General features: G+C 64.9%; 1 protein-coding gene and 1 long non-coding RNA gene across 3 annotated transcripts; both read right to left on the reverse strand.

Moving 5' to 3' along the window:
• Positions 1-6: 6 nt before the first annotated feature.
• On the reverse strand, positions 7-19,947 carry BMP1 (bone morphogenetic protein 1). 2 transcript variants are annotated; one of them, XM_017827334.1, is made up of 20 exons: positions 19,732-19,947; positions 11,374-11,487; positions 11,146-11,286; positions 10,936-11,053; positions 10,146-10,324; positions 9,924-10,029; positions 9,470-9,594; positions 7,507-7,622; positions 7,197-7,299; positions 6,376-6,492; positions 6,136-6,281; positions 5,720-5,915; positions 5,515-5,640; positions 5,243-5,403; positions 4,905-5,085; positions 1,558-1,683; positions 1,353-1,480; positions 1,054-1,267; positions 723-973; positions 7-468 (listed from the first exon to the last, which is right to left on the reverse strand). In XM_017827334.1, exons 1-20 carry the CDS (start codon positions 19,871-19,873, stop codon positions 334-336), a joined length of 2,925 nt encoding a protein of 974 aa, XP_017682823.1. In that variant the 5' UTR covers positions 19,874-19,947; the 3' UTR covers positions 7-333. The 2 variants fall into 2 exon arrangements, with proteins under 2 accessions (XP_017682823.1, XP_017682824.1); XM_017827335.1 differs by lacking the exons at positions 7-468; positions 723-973; positions 1,054-1,267; positions 1,353-1,480; positions 1,558-1,683 and adding an exon at positions 2,213-2,485.
• LOC108503407 lies at positions 2,535-4,894 on the reverse strand. The gene is made up of 3 exons (XR_001876819.1): positions 3,877-4,894; positions 3,374-3,730; positions 2,535-3,130 (listed from the first exon to the last, which is right to left on the reverse strand). It is a non-coding gene; the product is annotated as an uncharacterized LOC108503407 (long non-coding RNA).
• Positions 19,948-20,646: the final 699 nt, after the last annotated feature.

A 20,646-nucleotide genomic window follows, 5' to 3' on the forward strand; every position in this document is an offset into this window, starting at 1 on the left:
CAAGAGAGAGACAGCACCTTGTGTGTGTTTTGGGCTCTTCCCGGTTACTGGTTTGTACATTCAGAGCTTCGGCCGGGGCAGGAAAGGGCAGCGGGTCCCGCTCGGCCCCCCCCAGCACCGGGGTGGGTGGTTGCCAGTGGGGACCCCCCCAGTGCCCCCCGTGCCGTGGGCGCCCGAGCCCCGGCGCCCCATGCGAGCGTGTCTTGAGTGCTGAGGTTGGCTGTGTGCTCCTCCTCCGTGCAGTCTGTGCGGGGCAGCAGCGCTCCCCGCCTTCCTCCCTGCCCTCCTCCTCCTCCTCCCCTGCCCGCGGGGGGGGGCCGGGACCCCCGGCCCTCATTTCCTCGTGTGCAGAGTGTCCTGGAACTTGGTGCTGGTGTAGCGAAGGTGGAAACCCTTCTTGTTGATGGTGTCGTCCGAGTGGAAGCGGATCATCACGGAGTCTCCGGCCGAGTAGATCTCCTCGGGGGGCTGCGAGGGCAAAGGAAGGGGTGCTCAGATCCGTGGGCATTCCCGGGATGTGTGGGCATGGTGGGAGGGAAGGGGTTTGCTATGGGGAGGGTGCAAATCATTGCACCATCCTGAATTCCGACGGGGATTTCTCCGCGCTGCTCTGGCTCGGCCTCACCCATCACCCTACACCCTCACACCGCCCTAACCTTCCCTAATCCCAACCCTAACGCTAATCCAACCCCTCATCACATCCCCCTTCCTCCCCAGCTCACCCCGGAGCCGCAGAAGCGGCCGAGGCGCGGGGCCGTCCCGTCGTAGCCGTCGAAGAGCTCCATGTAGTCGTATCCGCAGTCGGCTTCCTCCTCGATCTCAAAGGTCTGGAAGATGAGCTCCACGCCGAACCCCTCCTCCGCCATGATCACCCACTCGCAGTCCGAGCCCCCCGGGTAGTTGTTGTCTCCGAATTGTGCGTGGGAATACAAGTCCTTGGTCTTCACCTCGGCGCGGACCTGGCCCCCACACACTGGGGGAGAAGCCGGGGTTTAGGGGCATTAATGATCTCCCCACACCCCACAGCCACATTTCCCAGCCCCACGGCTCTACCTGTGGTGTGGGTGGCCTCGAATCCCTTCTTCTGGACAGAGTTATCGGAGACAAACTTGAGGAACATCTTGTTGCCCGAGGAGACGATGGGCTCGGGCTCCTTGGCCCCGCAGAAGCGGCCGAGCGCCGGGGCCTTGGCGTCCTTCCCGTCGTAGATCTCCAGGTGGTCGTAGGCGCATTCCTGCTGCGCCTCCACGTCCAGCTCCGAGAAGGTCTGTGGAAGGTGACGGATGGAGTTGCTGGCGCTCAGTGGGGCTCGGTGGAGGGCACCCCAGCACTTCCCACCCCCCAGTCCCTACCAGCTTGACGCGGTGCCCCGGCGTGGTGCTGATGGCCCAGGTACACTCCTTCTTACTGGGGTATTTGTCGGGCCAGTTGGGGCTGGTGATGGTCCCGGAGATGGATGTCACCTTGTGGTCACAGCCGGCTGGCAGGACAACGGAAAGGGTCACAGAAGCATGGAATGGGGGCGTCCCACAGGGACGGGGTGCGGGCTGGACCCACCTTCCTTGCAGTCGTGCTTGTTGTCGTGCAGCACGAAGCCGCTGCGGCACTGGCACTCGTAGCTGCCGAAGGAGTTGAGGCACTCGTGCTGGCAGCCCCCGTTGTTCTTGGAGCACTCATCCTTGTCTGGGAGAGAGCAGAGGCATCACTGAGCAGGGTGGGAAAACCCTGGAATGGGGTATTCCAGCCTGGCACGGCGCCCCGGCCCCCCAGCCCCACGCCCTCCGCCGAGCACCCAGCCAAGCAAGCGCCCACGGCCAGCAGCAAGCAGAGCTCCAGCGTCCTGCTCCCAAATCCAGCCCCATCCAGGGATGGGATGGGTCCTCCTCTCCCGTGGGCTCACCCATGGGTGCCACCATTACCTGCTGCTGGGACGGACGGGGTGAGGGGGGAGGCAGAAAAACACACAGTGACAACCAAAGGTGCACAAGAAAAGACCAGGACGCGGGAGGTCCCTCTTTACTCATCGATAGGAGATGTCACAGACACGGTAAAAATCGGAGGGGTGGGGTGGGGGGAAGAAAAAAAAAACACCAAGGTCAGCTGGTAAACGACAAAAAAAAACAAGGGGATGGGGTGCTTGGAAATAAAAAAAAAAAAAAAAATTAAAAAAAAAAAAAAAAAAAAAAAAAAAAAAAAGGGGGGGGGGGTTTGAAAAAAAAAAAAAAAAAAAAAAAAAAAAAAAAAAAAAAAAAAAAAAATTAAAAATAAGGTCAACAACCAGTTCTGTCAAGCAAAAGGCTGCCGGGGGGCCGGCGGCACGGCTCGGCTCGGTCCCGCCGTGCTCCCGCACGGCTCCGGGGCCGCGGCGTTCCTGAGAAAGATGGAGAGGAGGGAGCGGCTCAGGACGGGCCCCGCAGCCGCTTCTGCAGGCGGAACTTCAGGCCGGGCGGGCGAGATTTCGGGGGCTGCAGCTGCTGCTTCTTCTCTGCAAAGAGAGAGGGAGAGAAGGGGGGGAGCGATGGGGGCGCGGGGGCGGCGGGGGGCGCGGGGGCGGGGGGACATGCGGAGCGGCAGCCGGGGAAGCAGCAGCGAGGGGGACACCCCGGGAGCCCCCTCGGCAGCCCGGGGCGAGCGGCTCTGCGGGGAGGAAGAGGAGGAGGAGGCGCGGGGCTGGCTCTGGGAGGATGAGGGTGGGCTTTGCGGGGGTTCCTGGGGGTGTCCAGTCTGGGAATGGCAGTGGAGGGGTTCGGGATCACCCCTTGCTGGCCGAGCTGACCTCCCATCCCACCACGTTCCCAGGGTCCCTGTCACCGATGTCTCAGCACACCCCCCCTCCCGAGATGCTCCACATCCCATTTTTTCCCCCTCGCTCCCCCTCCCCGCGGGGTGGTGGTTTGGGGAGTGGGAACCAGCAGCAAGCGGCACCAGCCCCCCCAGCATCCCACTGTGCCAGACAGGAGCATCCCTCCTGGAGCCAGCAGCGAGGGGGGCCCTGCCCCAGCCCCCCCCGGAGGCCGTAACCTGACAGTCTCCTACGTCTGAGGGAGGAAGCGAGGCGGGAAGGCCCGTTTGGGGATGGGAAGGGGCTTCTGGGCTCAGAGCAGCTCCAGCACCGGGGGAGGGAGGGAGCCTGGGCGGGCGAGACAAGAGCAGAGGAGAGTTGGCAGCGGAAAGAAGCCCACCGGGTCGGTGTCTTTAGCAATCCTTTATTCCAACCAGCTTGCTCGCCCGGCATCGCCCGTGCGCTCACCACCGCTCTCCCCCGTGGGCATCCGATGGGCCCCGGGCTGCTCCTGCAGCCCCCCCGGCGCCTTTCCCCCCGCTGCTGAGACCCCCCTGTGCCGGGGCTGGGCCGAGAGCCGGGGGCACTCACCTGGGTGCCGACACCGTGGTGGATTCCCGGGCGGACACATCCTTACGCGCGGAGCCGACGGAGCCGGCTCCTGCCTCCCGGAGCCCCGGCCCGCGAGGAGGAGGATGAGGAGGAGGAGAAGGAGGAAGGGGCCATGTCTTCACCGGGGGAAAACAGGCACCCAGGAGGCCAGGCTGCCCTTGGCACCGAGGGATGAGGCTCGTCCGGAGCGCAGGGACCCTCCGCGGCTAAAAAGGCGCCGCACGGGAGATGTTTTGCCCCGGGGACGGCCGGGAGCGACCCCGGGGGGGACCAGAGGAGGGGCCTCTGTGTGGCCGAGTCCTCCGGGGTGGTCCTGCTGCCGGGAAAGCCCGAGACCTGGGTGTGGAGAGGTGGAGGAGAGGGTTTGGTGGGCTGGGGTTGGGGCAGCCCCTACGGGATCACCGCACAGCCCGGTGGGATGAGGAGAAGGAGGGAAAAGGGGAGAGGGGATGAGCCCGAAGTGCAGTGCAGGGGACACTCACCCGGCTGTCCCGTGGTCCCGCTTGGCCACCGACCACCGGGCTTCCCCAGGGAATCACTTTGTGGAGGGTGCCGGCTCCCGACGGCTGGGCCCCCTGCGCCGCCCTACTTGCCTTGGTTTTAATTAAACAAATAAAGCAAAGACACTCGACCCCCGCTCCGGGGAGCCCCAGGGACTTCAGGGGATGCTGGTCCCGCTGCTCCTGCAGCCAGGTGGCCACAATGCCCCACAAAAACGGCCTTGACGGGGCCAAAATGCAGCAGGAGGGGTCCGGGAGGTGCTGCCAGTCACTCACGGCCGGGATGGTGCCCAGGGCACTGTGCCACACTGAGGGGACCCTCTCTTGCATGAGGGTCCCGTGGCAGCCCCCAGCCCCGGGGTCCAGCCCTGGGTGATCCTCGGCTGCATCCAGCGTTATATTCCAGGTGCCCATCCCTACCCCCCTGAGACCCATCCAAAGGTGACACCACCTCCTGGAGGGGTGGCCCGGGAGAGGAGGGCGGACCGTGGAGCAGACAGGGACAGGCAGGTAATGGTTTTTGGGAGGAGGGAATTGCCCCGGAGAGCTGAGAGGTGGCCGGATGCCGATCCCGGGAAGCGGAGGAAGCCGGTGCCGTGCAGCGTAGCGGGGAGCAGCAGCGCAGCAGAGCGGGGTGTCACCGTCCCCCCACCCCAGCAGCGCCGCCTGAGGGGTGCAGCACCTGGGGCCCAGCACATCCCTGTACCCAGCTGGCCCCCCAGCACTCCCTGGAAATCTGGGGGCCTCCCGAGAGCACCCCTGCTGCTGAACTAGGACCCAATTATCCCCCCAAAAAGAGGGGAAAACCTCCCAAAATGTGCCGCCAGGCAGGCTGGCGGAGGCTGGGAGGGTTCAGATCCCACAGGGGTCACCCCACCACCGGGCTGGGACCGGGGGGCTGCACCCCCAGCACGGGCGAGGGGAGCGTTAGCGGCGGTTTGGGGGCACGGGGAGGGTCTGCGGGGTGAGGAAGGGCACGGGACACCCGTGCCGGGCCCGGGCAGCTCTACCTGAGAAGAAATGGGCTTTGAAGCCCTTTTTGGAGACGGTGTTGTCGGACTTGAACTCGATCCTCATGTTGTTGTACTGCGAGGTGATCACGTCGGGCTTCTCGGCGCCGCAGAACTTGCCGTGCAGCTTGGAGTCGGCCGTCAGCCCGCTGCGCACCTCCACGAAGTCGTACTTGCACACCTGGGGGGGCACAAAGCCGTGTCTGCACACCCTGGGGGGGCACAAAGCCGCGTCTGCACCCCCTGGGAGGGCGGCACAGGCGTGGAGGACACGGGGCTGGGGACACGGCAGTGCCACCCCGGGGGTGGTTCCCCAGCAGCGCCCGCCGCCGACTCACGTCGTTGCCCTCGGTCTCGAAGAAGTCGAACTGGAGGGAGATGCGGTACTGGGTGGGGGCCACCAGCTGCCAGATGCAGTTCTTGTTGGGGGGGTATTCCTTGGGCCACCCCGGGCTGGTGATGGAGCCGTTGAGCTTGGTGAGGAAACCTCCGCAGGCGGCTGCAGGGCGGGAGGCACCCGGCGCCCGTCACCTCCCCGGGCTCCGCGGGGTTAGGGACGCTGCGAGGGGCATCGAGGGGGGGGGTTGGGGTGTTTTAGGGGGTCACTCACCCTCGCAGCGGCGCTTGTCGGTTGCCAGCTCATAACCAGGGTCACAGGCACACTTGTAGCTGCCCAGGGTGTTGACGCAGCGCTGCTCGCAGCCGCCGTTGTTGGGCCGGGAGCACTCGTCCATCTCTGGGCAGGGCGGGGCGGGATGAGCGGGAAAAGGGGCCGTGACCCCTCTCAGTACCGCCCCCCGGAGCGTTCCCCACACCTTTGAAGAAGTTGACGGCGAAACCCGCCTTGTTGATGGAGCCGTCGGAGACGAATTTCATCCAGAGCTTGTTGGAGGTGCTCTTGATGTCGTCGGGCTTGTCGTAGCCGCAGTAGCGGCCGATGAGGCTGCTCGACTCAGTGCTGCCATCCCGGATCTCCAGGTAGTCGTAGGCACAGCTGTCGTGCCGCTCGATCTGGTGGGAGGGGTGTTAGGGAGGGGAGGGTCTCGGCCCCAGCACTCCCGAACCCTCCCTGCTGCCCACGCGCCGAGGGAAGGAGCTGCGTGGGGAAACTGAGGCAGGGAGTCAGCACGGGGGGATGTGGAGCCAGGAAGGGCAGCCCCCAGCCTGTCCTGGGGGGAGCACCGGGTTGGAGAGACCTCCCCATCCCAGTCTGGGGGGAATGCTGACCCACCTCGAAGGACTGGAAGGTCAATCCCACGTGGAAGCCCTCGGAGACGGTGATTTTCCAGACGCACACCTTGCTGGGCCGATAGTCGTCGGGGTAGTTGGGGGACTGGATGTGCCCGTTGTCCTTCTTCACGTCCCCCCCACAGATGGCTGGAAGGGAGGAGCAGCGGCCTGAGCCCCCACCCCGGCCCTCCCACTGACCCCCTGACCCCCCCTGCTCCCCNCCCCCCCTGCTCCCCCCTACCTTCGTAGACAGCGAAGAATCCTTTGCCCACCCAGTTGCTGCTGCTCCGGAACTCGACCCAGAGGCGGCTGTCGGTGGAGATGATGGGCTCGGGCAGCTTGTTCCCGCAGAACCTGCCTGGGGAGGAAGGCGTGCTGGGCTTCTGCTGGCCAGGAACCCTCCTCTTCCTCCCCACTCCCTCCTCTTCCTCCCAGCCATCCCCTCCTGGTGCCCCCGGTGCCCCTTTCCAGCCTAAAGCCAAAGCGCTGCTTCTCCCTCTCCAGCTTTTCTGGCAGTTTCACTTCAACTGGTTGTTCCAGGCTCAGATGGGATTTGGGGAACATCCAGCTCATGGGGACGGGACCGCGACCTCGGAATCTCCCTGGGGAACATCATGGGGATGGGACTGGGATACTGGCAACTCTGGGGAACACGATGGGACGGGACTGGGATCCTGGAATCTCCCCGGGGAACATCCAGCTCACAGGGATGGGACTGGGATCCTGGAATCTCCCCGGGGAACATCCAGCTCACAGGGATGGGACCGGGATCCTGGAATCTCCCTGGGGAACATCCAGCTCACGGGGATGGGACTGGGATCCTGGCATCTCCCTGGGCAGAGCTGTGCCAGCCAGCTGGATCACCCAGGCTGGTTTCACTGGTGTGGGGGCCAAACTGGGAGCTCCGTTCACCCCAGTAACCCCTCTGGGGGTTAGTTCTCCCCACCCCAGGACTCTGGAACATCAGGCAGGCAGGGATAGGGGCCGAGGGGAGCCCCTGGTCCCGGTGCTGGAGCGTTCCCGGTGGGCAGGAGGAGCGGGCAGGAGGCCCCGGGTTGTTACCTCGCAGCGTGGCCTTTCTCCAGAACCCGTCTCTCACCTCCACGTAGTCGTACCAGCACAGCCGGCTTCGGTACAGGTCCAGGGTGGTGAAATTCAGGATGATCTGAGGTTGGGAAGGAGCAGGAAGAGCATGGGGTGAGCCCCCCCCCCCCGCGCCCCCTCTGCTGGGAGCCGGCGGGAGCCCCCGGACCTGCTCTGCCCGGAGCATCCCGGCCCACAGAGGGATGCTGGGATTAGGGACATCGGAAAAAAAGGGTGGGAGATGCGGGGAGGAGGGAGAGGAGGACTGGGAGGAGGTGGGAGGCGGTACCTTCTCTCCGGGGGTGACCGAGATCCTCCAGACGCAGTGCATGTGGGCAGAGTATCCATTGGGGAATTCCGGGGAGGAGAAGTTGCCCTGGCTGTCCTGGAGTGTCTCCCCGCAGGCTACGAAGGAGAAAAAGTGAAAGTCAGACCCCCGGGGGAAGCCTCCCAGCCCTGCTGTGCCCTTTTCCCATTCAAACTCCCAGCCCTGAGGACTCCAAAAACAACCCCCCATCAGCACCTCGCCGGTGCATCCCCGAAACCTCCGGGGCTCCTGGCAGCCCTCCCAGCCCCGTGTTCACCGCAGGAGCCATCCCGGCCCCCCCTCCGTGTCCCGGCCCGGGCTCGGGGCAGGTTTTCCGCAGGCGCGGCTGGAGCCGGCCCAGCGCTGCCATCTGGGAGCCACATGATGCCGGGGAAGCGGCACACGGAGCTTTGCAGGGGCCAAGGCAGCCTCCCCCTCCCCGACCTCCCCTCCCGTCGCTGAAAGGTGAAACGGTGCGAAAAAAGGGCCGTTTCAAACCCGGGCTCGCTGCCTTTCCCCCCTCCTCTCTCCTTTCTTTACAGTGGAAAACAAAAGAGATCCAGAGAGAGCTTTTTGGGGAGGTTTCCTTCTTTTTATTTTTTTTTCCCCTCCTCTTTTCCTCGCTCCAAACTAATCACTTTTCCTGCTTTCCCCCCCAACCTCTCCTCCCCCCGTAGCCCCCGAGGGCGGCGGGGGCCGTGGGGCCCCTCAAAAAAAGGCGTCCCCCTCTTCCACCGGGCTGCTAATTAGCCGCTGGAATTAAAGCCGGGAGAGCGCGTGCGGGGAGCCAAACTCCTCGCAGATGTGTTTGTTCGCCAGCGCCGGCCCCCCCCGGGAGCACGTGCCTGTCGCCCGTGCCAGCCCCCTCCCCACCGTGCCCGGGGCGATGGTGCCCTTTGAGGTGCCAACGCTTTGTGCTGGTCGTGCCCCAAGCCCACAAGGGGTGGTCCAGTGGGGGCCAGGCTTGTCCCACCCCACCAGGATGCTGGGGTGGGATGGAGGAGGGTCTCGGAGGAGGGTTTGCTCCCAGAGGGTGCTGCGTGGTCAGGGGGTGCTCTCAGGGGGTGCTCTGCTCTTCAGGGATGCTCTCAGGGGGATTTTTTGGGGGAGGGGGGGATGCTCCGCTCTTGGAGGATGCTCTTTGTGGAGGGATGGTCTTTGGAGGATTTTTTGGGGGGAGGTGCTCTTTGGAGGATGTTTTTGGAGAGGTGCCTTTTGGAGGATGATCTTGGAAGATTCTCTTCTCTTGAAGGATGCTCTTGGGGGGGATGCTCTGGGGGGGAGAAGCTCTTCCGAGGATTTTTTGGGGGATGCTCTGGGGGGACATTCCTGGAGGATTCTCTTCAGGGGGATCACCCTTTGGGGGATTTTTTTTTTAGGGGAACACTCTGGGGGGGTGCTCTTCGGGGGTTCTTTTGGGAGATGCTCTTTTGAGGGATGCTCTCAGAGGACGGTCTAGAGAGGATTTTTTGGAGAGATGCTCTTGGAGGATGCTCTGGGTGGGATGTTCTTTTGAGGATTTTTTTGGGGGGGATGCTCCCTGGGGGATTTTTTTAGGGGAATGCTCTGGGGAGATGCCCTTTTCTCAGAGGAGCAGCAGGAGAGGGCAGCCGAGGACACCTCTGCTCTCATGAGCAGAGCCCTGGGCCTCACCGAGCTCTTGCATCCAAATTCTGCTCACAACCCCCCCAAAAATGCCACGGATGGCAAAAGGCACCTTGTGTGCTCCTCACAGGGCGAGGAGAACCCCAAAAATCAACTGGAAACAGAGAATCCACCCAGGCCGACGCCGCCTTTGGCAAGTTTTGGGGCGAAGCAAAGCAGTTTCCTGAGAGATACACCCCCGGGCGTGTTTCCCCCCGACAGTGACAGGGCAGGGGACACTCCCCCGGGCAGGGGACGGTCACCCGGGCAGGGGTCACTCACCTGGGCAGGGGTCACTCACCTGGGCAGCGGTAGAGCTTGCGGGCCTGGGCGATGTCCCCTTTGCTGAGCCGTGTCCTCTGCCCGATGGCCGGCCGGACGCCGTTCACGTCGTACTTGGGCAGGATGGTGTCCAGGAAGATGCCCCTGGGACAGGAGGAGGCTGAGCCGGGTGGGAATCCCCGGCCCTGCGGCCGCTCCCCAAGAGGAAGGATGCTAAAAGCAGCCCGGCTAATTAAAAGCAGCCCGGCTAATTAAAGCCTGCGGGCCGGTGAGTCAGAGGGGACGTGTGTCCCCAGTGGAGGTGACCGCGGGGACAATTCCCTGCTCTGGAATGGGACACTGCTGGGCATTGTCCTTGCTCCCAGGGAGTTAACCCTGTGAGAGCTGCTGACCGTCCCCTGGGGCTGGGGATGCTGTGACACTGTCCCCAGGACATGAGGGGACACAAGGCCAAGCCCCCCCGGGGCAGGTACCTGGAGAAGGTGTTCCTGGCGTAGTGCATGATGCTGTCGAAGTCATAAGTCTCCCCCAGCGACTCCACCTCCTCCGGCTCCATCTTCAGGAAGTTGTATTCCTGCCCTGGGAAAACAGGACGGGGACACACTCAGGGGGGACCCCAACTCCGCCAGCACCCCGTGGCAGCGATGATGATGAGGAGGAGGAGGAGGAGGAGGAGGAAGGAGGCTCATCCCTACCTGGCTGGATGTTCTCCCGGATGATGGAGACGTGGTCATCCCGGTCGGGGCGCGTGTGCTCGTGCCAGAACCCGATGACGTGGCCCAGCTCGTGCACCACGATGCCGAACTTGTCGCAGTTCTTGCCGATGGAGATGGCCTGGGGTCCCCCTCCCCGGCGGCCCACGTAGGAACAGCACCTGGGGAGGGGGGGGGCACTGGGTGAGTCCTGACCCTCCAGGGAGACCAACCTGAGGGTGTGGGAATCCCTGGCTGCTGCTGGGAACCCTCCCTGCTGCTGGAACTTCAGCCATCCTGCCCAGGCAAGGAGCTCGAGCCTCCAGCCTCAGCTTTCCTGGGAGCTGGGAGATCTCAGCTCCTGCCCCTGGGCTGCCTGGCATGGGATGGCGTGGCGTGGCAGCCCCAAATCCAGCCCTAAACCCACCCCAAAGCCCAGGGTCCCATCCTGCTTGGTGGAGGGACCCTGCCTGTGCCCTGCAGCTGAGCTGGCCCAGCCCTGCGTTCTGGACCCGGGCTCAGGGTTTGCACCCACGCAGGGGCTCCCATTCCAGGGGAAATCCTTCTCCTAACCACCATCTGCTTGGCCGGGGCCATGCCCTGACACGTGGAGACACCGAGCTCGTCCAAACCTCTGTTTCCTTTGGCCCTGGCCCCGCCTCAAGCCCGGGCTGGTTCCTCACCACCGACCTCAGCCCCCGGCGGCAGCTCCGACACCTCCTGCACCCCAACCAGGCCCAAAACCCACGGGGCAGGTGGCCCTGGAGCACCCCCGGGGCCCCCCTGGACGCACCCGCAGGGTCTGTAGGTGAACACGATGTAGCTGTCCTCGTCGTTGCGCTCCAGGAAGGTGACACAGGTGTGCTTCTCCCAGTGCCGCATCGCCTGCCGGAATATGGCTCGCTGGCTGCCTGCGGAGGGGCGGCGGGGGCCGTCAGCCCAGCTGGAGGGGGGGGCTGAGGCACGTGGGGGGGGTCAGAGCACCCCCCCAGCCCGCACTCACCGCTGAAGTTGCCGCTGATGACGTAGGGGATGACCCCGTCCGGCCACACTCGCTCCGGCCGGGACGTGGCTGCCCGGCGGCTCCGCTGCCGGCCCCGGCTGCGCCGAGGGCGGCCCGGCCGGGGGCTGGTGGAGTTGCTGCCTGTGGGGAAAGGGGGTTTAGCGTGGGCGGCCCCCCACCACGGGGGGAGTGGAGGTGGGTGGAGGGGCTTTGTGGGTGCGGCGGTACCTGAGGAGTTGGAGGGCAGGCGGGTGACGGTGTGACGGGACAGGTCCACCACCCGGTCCACCTGGAAGAGCTGCAGGTCCTCCTCGTCCAGGGCGATGTCGCCCAGGAAGGCAGCTGGGAGGGGAGGAGGAGGAGGAGGTGTGAACCACACCATTTATATGCCAGGGGACCCCCAACAGGTGCCTCTCCTCAGCTCCCCCACACCTGGCAAGCCCTGAAGATGAAGGCAAACCCTTTCTCCTCCTCCTCCTCCTCCTCCCTCCCTCTCTCAACTGAGCGTGCTGCGTGGCTCCCCCTTCTCTCCTGCAGCTGGAGCCAGCCCTGCGCTCACATCTGGATTGCATAAAGCCCATCCATCACTTTTCAGGGTTTCTATCATTATTTGTGTTGCAAAACTGCCTCTTTTTATTTTTTTTTCCCCCACTTTGGTGGGTTTAGGACCCCCTTCCCACCCAGCTCCTGCTCCCCCAGCCCGCTTCGAGCTCCGACAGCCCCGGGATGCTCCAACGACCTCTGAGTCATCTGCCAGCGCGGAGCGAAGCCATATGGCCCAGGAAGCTCCTGCTGCGCCCAGCGCCCGCAGGAACGGAGCAGGAATGAGGCAGGAACGGAGCAGGAATGAGGCAGGAACGGAGCAGGAATGAGGCAGGAACGGAGCAGCAACGGGGCCGGCCGTGTGCCAGGGCTGGGAGCCCTGCTCCAACACCGGGGGGGGGGGCCTGAGATGCTCCAGCACCACAGGGCTGGAGGGCATAACCCTGCCCAGCCCTTCCTCCTCCTCCTCTTCCTCCTGCCTCCCCCTCCGTGACTCAACCCCGCGGCTCCCGGCGTCAGTGCCTGGCCGGCCCTGATCCCTTGGGATCCGGCTCCTGCGGAAACGCCGTGGCCGGAGCGCGAGGGCTGGCGGGGGTCACGTCGAGGCCGCGGTGGGGTGGAGAGGGGTTCCTCACTGGATTTTGGGGTACTCGGGCTGAGCGGAGGGTCCCGGGCACCTCCTGCCCTCGCCACCCCCCGGGAGGGGCGGTGATGGGGAGTGGGGCGGCTGGAGCAGCTCAGGGCACGAGGGCGAGCGTTGCCAAGGTCGCGCTCCAAGCAATTAGCAAATGGATCCCAAAAGAGCCACTAATTATCAAGACAAGGCGGGACAATCGGGATAACGCTGAGAGGTCCAAAACAACCGGTGTGGGGTGAGAGGAGCAGCCACGGGATCAGAGGAACAGGCTGGATCCCATCCCTTGGCGTGGCACCGAGCCCAGACCCCACTTCGGTGGAAAAGCCACGTTTTGGGGCCGTCCCCAGCGCTGACCCGGGGGGTGAATCCCATCGGGGGAAGCTCCAGGGTGGAGAGCAGACCTGCGGCAGCGCCGAGGGAAGAGCAAACAAGCCGGGGCCGGCACCTCCCCTGGCAGCGACCTGCGGCTGGCACGGCCAGGCTGCAATTTGAGGGCAGAGCAGAGGCAGGAGCCGGGCCCGGCCTCCCCGCACCCTCCCCGGGGCCGGGAGAGACGTGTCCGAACGGGCAGCGCGGGGGAGGACCAGGGCCGGGGAGAAGGACGAGCGTCCCGTGCCAAGAGCTGCATGGAAAGACAAGGGAAAGTAAGCTCGCTTACAGCCGAGCAAGCGCCGGCGGAGCCAAGTGATATAGAAACCATATGTGAGGGATTTGGGAGACGTGAGAGAGCCGGGCAGGCCAGCCCGGGGACGTGGGGTTGGTTTTCCCGGTGGCTCGAGGCGGCTTGGCTTCCCCAAAAAAATAAAAAACCCCAGCCCACGGGGGAAGGTGTTTTGCTGCTCCTGGAGGGGCCAGAGGAGCCGTGGGGGTGGCCCGGCAGCGATCCCTGTACGGACACGTCGGGGACAAGCCCAGAGTGTTGGATTGAGAAACTTCCAGGTTGGTTTGGGCTCTGGTCACGTCCTCCTCCCACTCACTCCCTGTGCACCCGCCGCAGGAGGTGACACGTGGGTCGCTCTCTGGGGGTCTCTGCTGATCAACCCCCCCCACAGATGCTCTTAACCCCCCAAGGGGCTTCTTCAGGGATGCTGCCACATTGCTGCCACTTGTCCCTTCCCTGTTTGTGTCACATCCTCCCTCTGAGGTGGAGGGGACCACCTGCAAGCGAAGGGGACCCTCTGCAAGTGAAGGGGACCCCCTGAACGTGGGGGTCTCATGGGCAGGAGAGGTCTCGGCCTCTGCTTGGCAGAACACAGGTTGGAGCAGGAGGGAAACCCGTCACACCTCCAGCCCCCGTTCCCTGCATTAAACACCCTCATCCCACTGGCTCACGGCGCTCAGGAGACCCCAAACCACAGGACAAAGGTCTCCAGCCGTTCCCACAGGGATCCCCACGTCCCTGAGCCGTTCTCAGCCTGGCAGCCCGTGGGCTGTGCCGCGGGGGCCGCTCTCTGCTCGGCCACAGAGGTATCGGGGGCAAGGTCCGAGCCACGGCGGTGCCAGCGGGGGAGGACGCGGTGCCAGCGGGGGACACACGATGCCAGCGGGACAGACGTGAAGCCAGCGGGGAGGATGCAATGCCAGCGGGAGGGATGCAGTGCCAGCAGGGCAGCAGCTCCAAGGCCAGGCGTGGGGCACGGTGGCCCCACCGCCACCCCCGTCAGCCGGGCAAGGAGCAGGACAGGGAGCGGGGCAGGGAGAGTGGGATGACACCGGCTCCGTCCAGGCACATCCCTCCCACCCCCCAGAACGCAACCAGCCGTGTGGGACCTGAGAGGAGGCTCCCACGGAGCTCTTCCCACCCCCCCTTCAGCCGGGAGATAGCTCAGCCCTCCTCTGTTGTTTGACTTTTTGTGCTGTGTTTTCTTTCGGGTTCTTGGAACGGTGACGTAACCCCGGGGCTGAAGCTTTAGACAAACAAGGTTCTTCAGCAGGACCTGGGCCAACCCCCCTCAGCACCTCATCCCGATCCTACAGGCACCTCCTGGCCCTCTGGCTGTCCCTGGAGGGTCCCCGTCCACCCCTGCCTGGGATGCAGGAGCTCAGCATCCTCCCCCCCGCTGAGCGAGGCACGCAGGGCAGAGGGACACCCACGGGCCTGACCTCCCTGACATCGCTGGGATTTCGGGATGAGCCTGACCTCGGGCTCCACCAAGGTTGGGAACCGTGTCGCAGGGAAAAAAAAAATCAGCTGAAATGAGCGGCGGGAAAGGGCCGGGGCGCGAACGCGATGTTCTGGTGAGCCGGGAAAAGCAAACAGAGCGGTGGGGGGACCTTGGCAGGGCAGATAAACAGGACAGGATCATATTCCAGGTCAGTCTGGGGCAAAGGAGGCTCCGTGCACGGCACAGAGCAGGAGGGACCCTCATCCCTCTGCAGGCACTGCCAGGCCTCGAAGGGCACCGGGCAGGAGAGACCCTCATCCCTGTGCGGGTCCCACCAAAGGGCACCAGGCAGGAGGGACCCACCCCTGCATGGGTCCCACCGACCCTCAAAGGGCAGGATGGGAAGGATGGGAAGCATCCCCTCAGCCCAGCTTTCCCTCCCTGGCTCAGCAGCTCCATCCCAGCTGCTCCGAGTCCTCCTGTGGTGCCAATCCACGAGCGTCGCTCCCGGCGCAGGCAGGGTTGGGAGTGTGGAAGGAAGCAGGGAGAAAGCTGCTCTGCCCCGGCCGGGAACGGGGTTGAGGGCAGCCGTTCCATAGGTGTATCCCGGCCTCCGCCGAGCTGCCGGGCTGTAAAGCCGCGGAGTCACGGGAGCAGCATCCCACTGGCTCGCAGAGCCGTTAAATATGTGAGGAATGCTCGTCGCACCGCCCCTCGCCCCCGCACGGCCCAGCTGCGCGGCAAAACACCCCGGGGCCGCGGCCAGGCGAGCGGGGACCCCACTCGGCCGGGACTGGGGGGGTCTCGCTGGCCCCGGGGGTCTGCCCTGCCCGCAGAGCCCCGGGGAGGAGTGTGGGTGTGCAGGCGGAGGGATGTGGAGCATCCCGGGGCTGTCGGGATGGGGAAGCAGCCAGGTTTCCCCCAGCTTCCCCCAGTGGCCCTGTGAGACCCCCAGGACAGCGGGGACAGGGTGGAGGAGAAGCAGTGCAGCCCCTCTCCCGGTGCCCCTCGCCGGAGAGAGGGAGCAGCCAGGCTGTAAATGCTGGGGCCAGGAATATTTGCTTTCCCAGAGCACCTTCCGAGCTGCACAGCAGGCACAAAGCAGGAATTCAAGCCTTGGAGGCCAAGGCTGGGAGCCAGGCCAGATCACAGCCCCTCTGCAGCCGGTGGGGAAACTGAGGCACAGGGGGATGGAGCTGGTCAGCACCAAGGGGCACCCCCAAAAGAGCCAGTCCTGCTCTCAGCTGAGACCCCCCTGCCTCCTGCTTCCTGGCTGGAGCATCCTTATCCCACCTGGTGCACATCCAGCAGCTGAGGGAGGCAGAGATGCTCAAGCAGAGCATCCAAGGTGAAGGGAGGATCCCCACCTATCCCCACTTCCCCTCTGTGCATCCCTCGGTGGCTCAAGGCACTTCCCATCTCTGCCAACGCTTCCCTACAGCCAAATTCCCTCCCCAGCCCTGGGCACCGGGATTCAGGATCCGAATCCTCTGCCTGCTCCAGGGGATGAAATGAGTACCCTGGAGCCTCCAGTAAACACATCCCAGGCCAGCAAAAGGCTTCCAGGGGCAGGAAAGGTCCACCTCGGGGCAGGCTGGGAGTGGGAGGGATGGTTTGATCACTCCAGGGGAGGATTTTCCTTCTGCTCCTCTTCCGTGACAGCAAATGCAGGAGAAAGCCTCCTCCAGGGCTCGGCGTGGAGGATGCCAAACCTAAGGCATGTGGGAGCCCTGGGATGCCAGGAGTTGTGTGCAGGGAGCAGGATCTCCCTGTGTGCCCTCTCCAAAGCCAGGTCACTGAGGAAAACACATCCCGGGCCAGCAGCACAGATCCCTGTGAAAGGGAGAGCTGCCGGAAAGGAGAATATTTGGGAATTGCTCTGCCAAGGGGATGGGGGGATTTGGTGCCACATTGGAGGGGAACCTGGTGGCACCTGGAACTGGAGCCCACTGGGGACAGGGATGTGCTGCAACACCCGGCTCTGGACACGTGGGGTATCCCGGGATCTCAGGGCACTGTACCTGTCCCTGTGCCCAGCTCTGCCAAAGGACACCAGCTCCCAAGGGCTCCCAGACCTCTGGGTGTCATCCCCAGGGCTCTGGCTGCAAACATCCCCCTCCTTGTGCTTGCACCGTTCAATCCTGCCCCCACAGCCTCCTCCAGCACCCATTAACTCTTTCCAAAGGCTGTTCCCAGCTCCATAGTTGTGCCAATAAACCCTCCCAAGGCTCGGGATCTTCCCATTGCCTTTCCCACGTGCACAGAGGGGGGGTTTGCCATGCAAGGCCCCCCTGGATCAATGGCACAGCAGTGACCGACACCCCTCCTGCAGCCAGGCCATGGGACAGGACCCCCTGTTCCCACAGCTCCGTGGGATGCAGTGGGATGCTGTTCTCTCCAGAAACCCTCAGCAAAGCCACGAGCAACCTGGAGGACACGTTCTCGCCCGGAAAACACCCAGCACGGCACAGCCGAGATGCAAAAGATTTGGGGAACCGTGAGCCATCCCCACTCCTTTCCCTCTATCCCTCCCCACAGCTTTGTTCTCCCCGGGGTCTCCCCAGGGCCGCCCCATCCCTCTGGCCATGTGTTTCCATGTGTTTCCGTGTGTTTCCATGTGTTTCCATGTGTTTCCATGTGTTTCCCAGCCCCGGCTCGGCCGGCGGATAAAGCCTCAGGAAACGCCGTCTCCCCCCTCTCCACGACCCGCCGGCGTGAATCAGCAGCCGGAGAGTTTCCCAGGAGCCGAGAAGGGAGGGCAGTGAGGAACGACCCCCCCCCCCTTCCATCCCACCCCGGCCTCGCCGTCTGCACCCCCCGGGCCCCCCGCCGGAGCATGCGGGTGATTACACAAAGATAAAGCAGATCCCGGGATCGGCCTGAGATTCCCAAGGTTTCCCGAGCCCTGAACCGCAGGCCTCCCGCCGGCCCCGGCTCCGCGGGTGGATTTTTGCCCTGCATGAATAAGTGACATATAACGGCTGGAAAATATTTTTGGGCAGCCTGACAAGTGTGACTCCAACCAGTAGCCCGGGCTGGCTACGCCTGGAAAGTGTAATCTAGGTGAAATCTGGGCGGCTGGAGAACTCCAGGCACGGCTGGGAAGCTCGTCCACCCGGGAAAGGGGGGCTCAGACCCCCAGCCCCATCCCTGCATCCCGCGGTTCTGCCGGGCGGGTGATGCTGAGCCCCCCAAGGGGAGGTGGGGGAGCAGATCCCCTCCAAAAACCCTCCCTGGGGGGGCTGTGTGAACCCCCAGAGGACTCTGCTCCCCCCATGGTGATGGAATGCCAGGGGAGAGGACGTGCCAGCCCCCCCAGTTTAGCCAAGCACCCCAAAATGTGCCTGTGGAGCTGCACTCAGGGAGAAGGGTTGGCTCCATCCATCCCAGGGTGCTGGGGGCACCCGAGGGGGCCCAGCTTCCATCACCAAACTGCTCAGCAACCCCCGTGGACCCCCTGGGATGAGCCACAACAAACCCTGGGGCCGCTCCTCCAGCACGGCCAGGGCTGTGGGAGCGATTCCAGCTGCCTTTCCCAACCGGAGGCACGACCCGGATCCGACCCGGCGGCTGCTCCCGGGCACCGAGACCTGGATATCCTGCTGACCGGGTGAGGGGAAACCGGGGCCACGGCTGATTCCTCCCTCCCTGGCTGCCCCGGGGGCTGGTCCGAGGGCTGGATCTCCCAGCGGTCCCGTTTTGGCATCCTTGGAAGCGACGCGGCGGCACGGGCGGCTCTTCCCCTTCCGCTGGCACCGGTGCAGACAGGGTGGCATCACCGAGGTGGCTGGCGAGCCACGGCCTCAGGACACCTCTGGCGTGAGCTGTGCCAAGGAACCCAAATCCCTCTCTCCCTGGAGCCGCGGCGGCGGCGAAGCCTCGGTGCTCGGCTGTTCCTGGTGCTGCCCCAAGCTCGGGGAGGGTCTCAACACCCCAAAACTAAAACAAACCCGCACATGGGATGCCATGGTGGGGGGTCAGGGTGATGCCAGGGCGATGCCAGGCGGGGCTCCAGCTCCAGCTCCCACCTTTGGACCTCACCAGCCCGGCCCTGCGGGTCCCAACGGGGGTAAATCCGTGGCTCGTGCGATGCGTGGCAGGGCCTGATCCCCCCCACCTCACCCCCCCTCCAGGCTCCCGGGGAAGAGCTGCCGTAATTAAATTAGTCACATAAGGATCTCATAAAGGCCAGGACGGGAATGGGGAGGGGGGAACAGCCGGCCCCGAGAGGAGACTCCAGGAGGGGTCCTGGGGCGCACGGGAGCGGGGCGAGGAGGGGCCACTGGGAAGGCCACCGCTAATTAGTCCGGCTCGTCAGAGGGTGAAGCGTCGTCTCTCCCGCTCAGCTGGAGGAAGCGGGAGAGGAGGGAAGGCTCCAGCCGGCTCTGCCCGGACGGTTTTGCAAGCCTTGCTGTTTCAGCCCGGGAGGGCAGGAAGGGAAGGATTTTTGGCCAGAAAAAGCCCTCGTGTAGACAGAGTTATATCAACAGCCGCCTTCCAGCGCAGACAATGCCAGTACAGAGAAACGTGATCCCCCGCCAGACCCCGGCCCTCGCACCGGGCTCAGCCCTGCACGGCCCTCCCGTGCCTCAGTTTCCCCCCCATCCCCCCCCAAAATCCCTCCATCCACTTTATCTCGCGCTGGAACACAGAGATTGTCCCCCCCCCCGCAGCACCCAGTTTGTTCCCAGCCCTTCCAAAATCCGGGGAACAGCCCGGAACCCCCTGTCCCGGCACTGAGGGACCCCAGCCCGCGGGAGCACCTCCCGAGCTGAGCCCGGCCCGGGTGTCCCGGGGGGACGAGCTTTGGCTGCGGGTCGGGAGAGAGGAGGAAAGGCAAAGGGTGCAGAGTGTGGGTTCAGGGATGGCGGTGGGATGGGGGGTGGGATTGAGCCGGAGATGGGTCCTGGGATGGGCTTGGATGGTGTGTGGGGGGGTGAAATGGGGGCTCCCCGCCGCCTTTGACAGCTGCCAGTACAGCCACGACGAGGGAGAGAAAGCGGGGCGCCGGGCCAGCCCCCCCTGCTCCTCACCCTAAGTACAACCAGATGCATCTCGGAGCGGGACCGGCCGCTGCTCCCCCCGTTCCTCCCATCCCGGGCAGCGGGGACTCCCCGGCCCCGGGGCCAGCGCGGGGCAGCGGTGCCAAGTTCCGCCGTGCAAAGCCCCGAAGTGTGTGCGGGGCACACTCGCCCTCGCACTCGCTCACACTCACTCACTTCCACATTCACTCCCACCGGCCCCCCCGCGCTCCCCTTTGTCCGCCCGCCCGCCCCCCGCCGCGCATCCCCCCGCTCCTACCGGCTTTGCAGGGGTCCTTGTAGTCCAGGGGCTCCTCGTCCTCCTCCTCCTCTTCCTCCAGCACGTAGGAATAGTCCGGGAAGCGCAGGGCCCGGGCCAGGAGCAGGCAGAGGAGCAGCCCGCAGCTCCGCAGCCCGGCCATGGCTCCGGCCGGGTTTTTTTTCCCTCTCTTCCCTCTTTCCTTCCCTTCTTCGCTCCTTTTTTTTTTTTTCTTCCCCCCCCCCCCCCCCCCCCCCCCCCCCTTTTTTTTTTTTTTTTTTTAGGGAAATGAGATCTGGCGGGGGCGGGTTCAAGCGCGGAGCTCGGCCCCTGCAGCCCCGGGCGCAGGGCTGGGAGCGGGGCCAGCGCCGGGGGGGCGGCGGGGATGAGCTGCTGCGGGGACCCGGCCCGCAGCCCCCGCTCCTGCCCCTCCGCAGCCCCTGGGCCCGCTCCTGCCCTCCCCGAGCGCGGGGCTGCCCCGTTCCGTCCCGTCCTGCACCCCCTCGGTGCCGTCTCGTATCCCCCGGTATCGATCCCGCGTATCCCGGTCCCGTCCCGCACCCCTCGGTCTCGTCCCGCATCCCCCGGTCCCGATCCTACTCTCCCTGTCCCATCCTCCAGAACCGATCCCACCTCCCCCGCGTCCCATCCCGCGTCCCCCGGTCCCGTTCCTGCCACCCCTGGGTCCCGTCCCGTATTCCCCGGTACAGATCCAGGCCCCTCCCAGTCCCGTCCCGCACTCCCGGTGTCCCAGGGACACGGCATCCCACGTCCCCCAGCCCCAATCCTTCCCCCTCGGTGCCATCCTGTGGGATAAGGATGCTGGCTCCTGCCTCCCCTGCTCCTGTCCTCCCTGTGCCACCCCATTCTGTCCCCTGGCCCCGGGGTGGCTGTGTCCCCCCTTGGGTAGGGTGCGGGTTCCCCCATCCTGGGGAG

Source organism: Lepidothrix coronata, unplaced genomic scaffold (assembly GCF_001604755.1).
Source record: "Lepidothrix coronata isolate B3197 unplaced genomic scaffold, Lepidothrix_coronata-1.0 Scaffold137, whole genome shotgun sequence".
NCBI classification, from domain to species: Eukaryota; Metazoa; Chordata; class Aves; order Passeriformes; family Pipridae; genus Lepidothrix; species Lepidothrix coronata.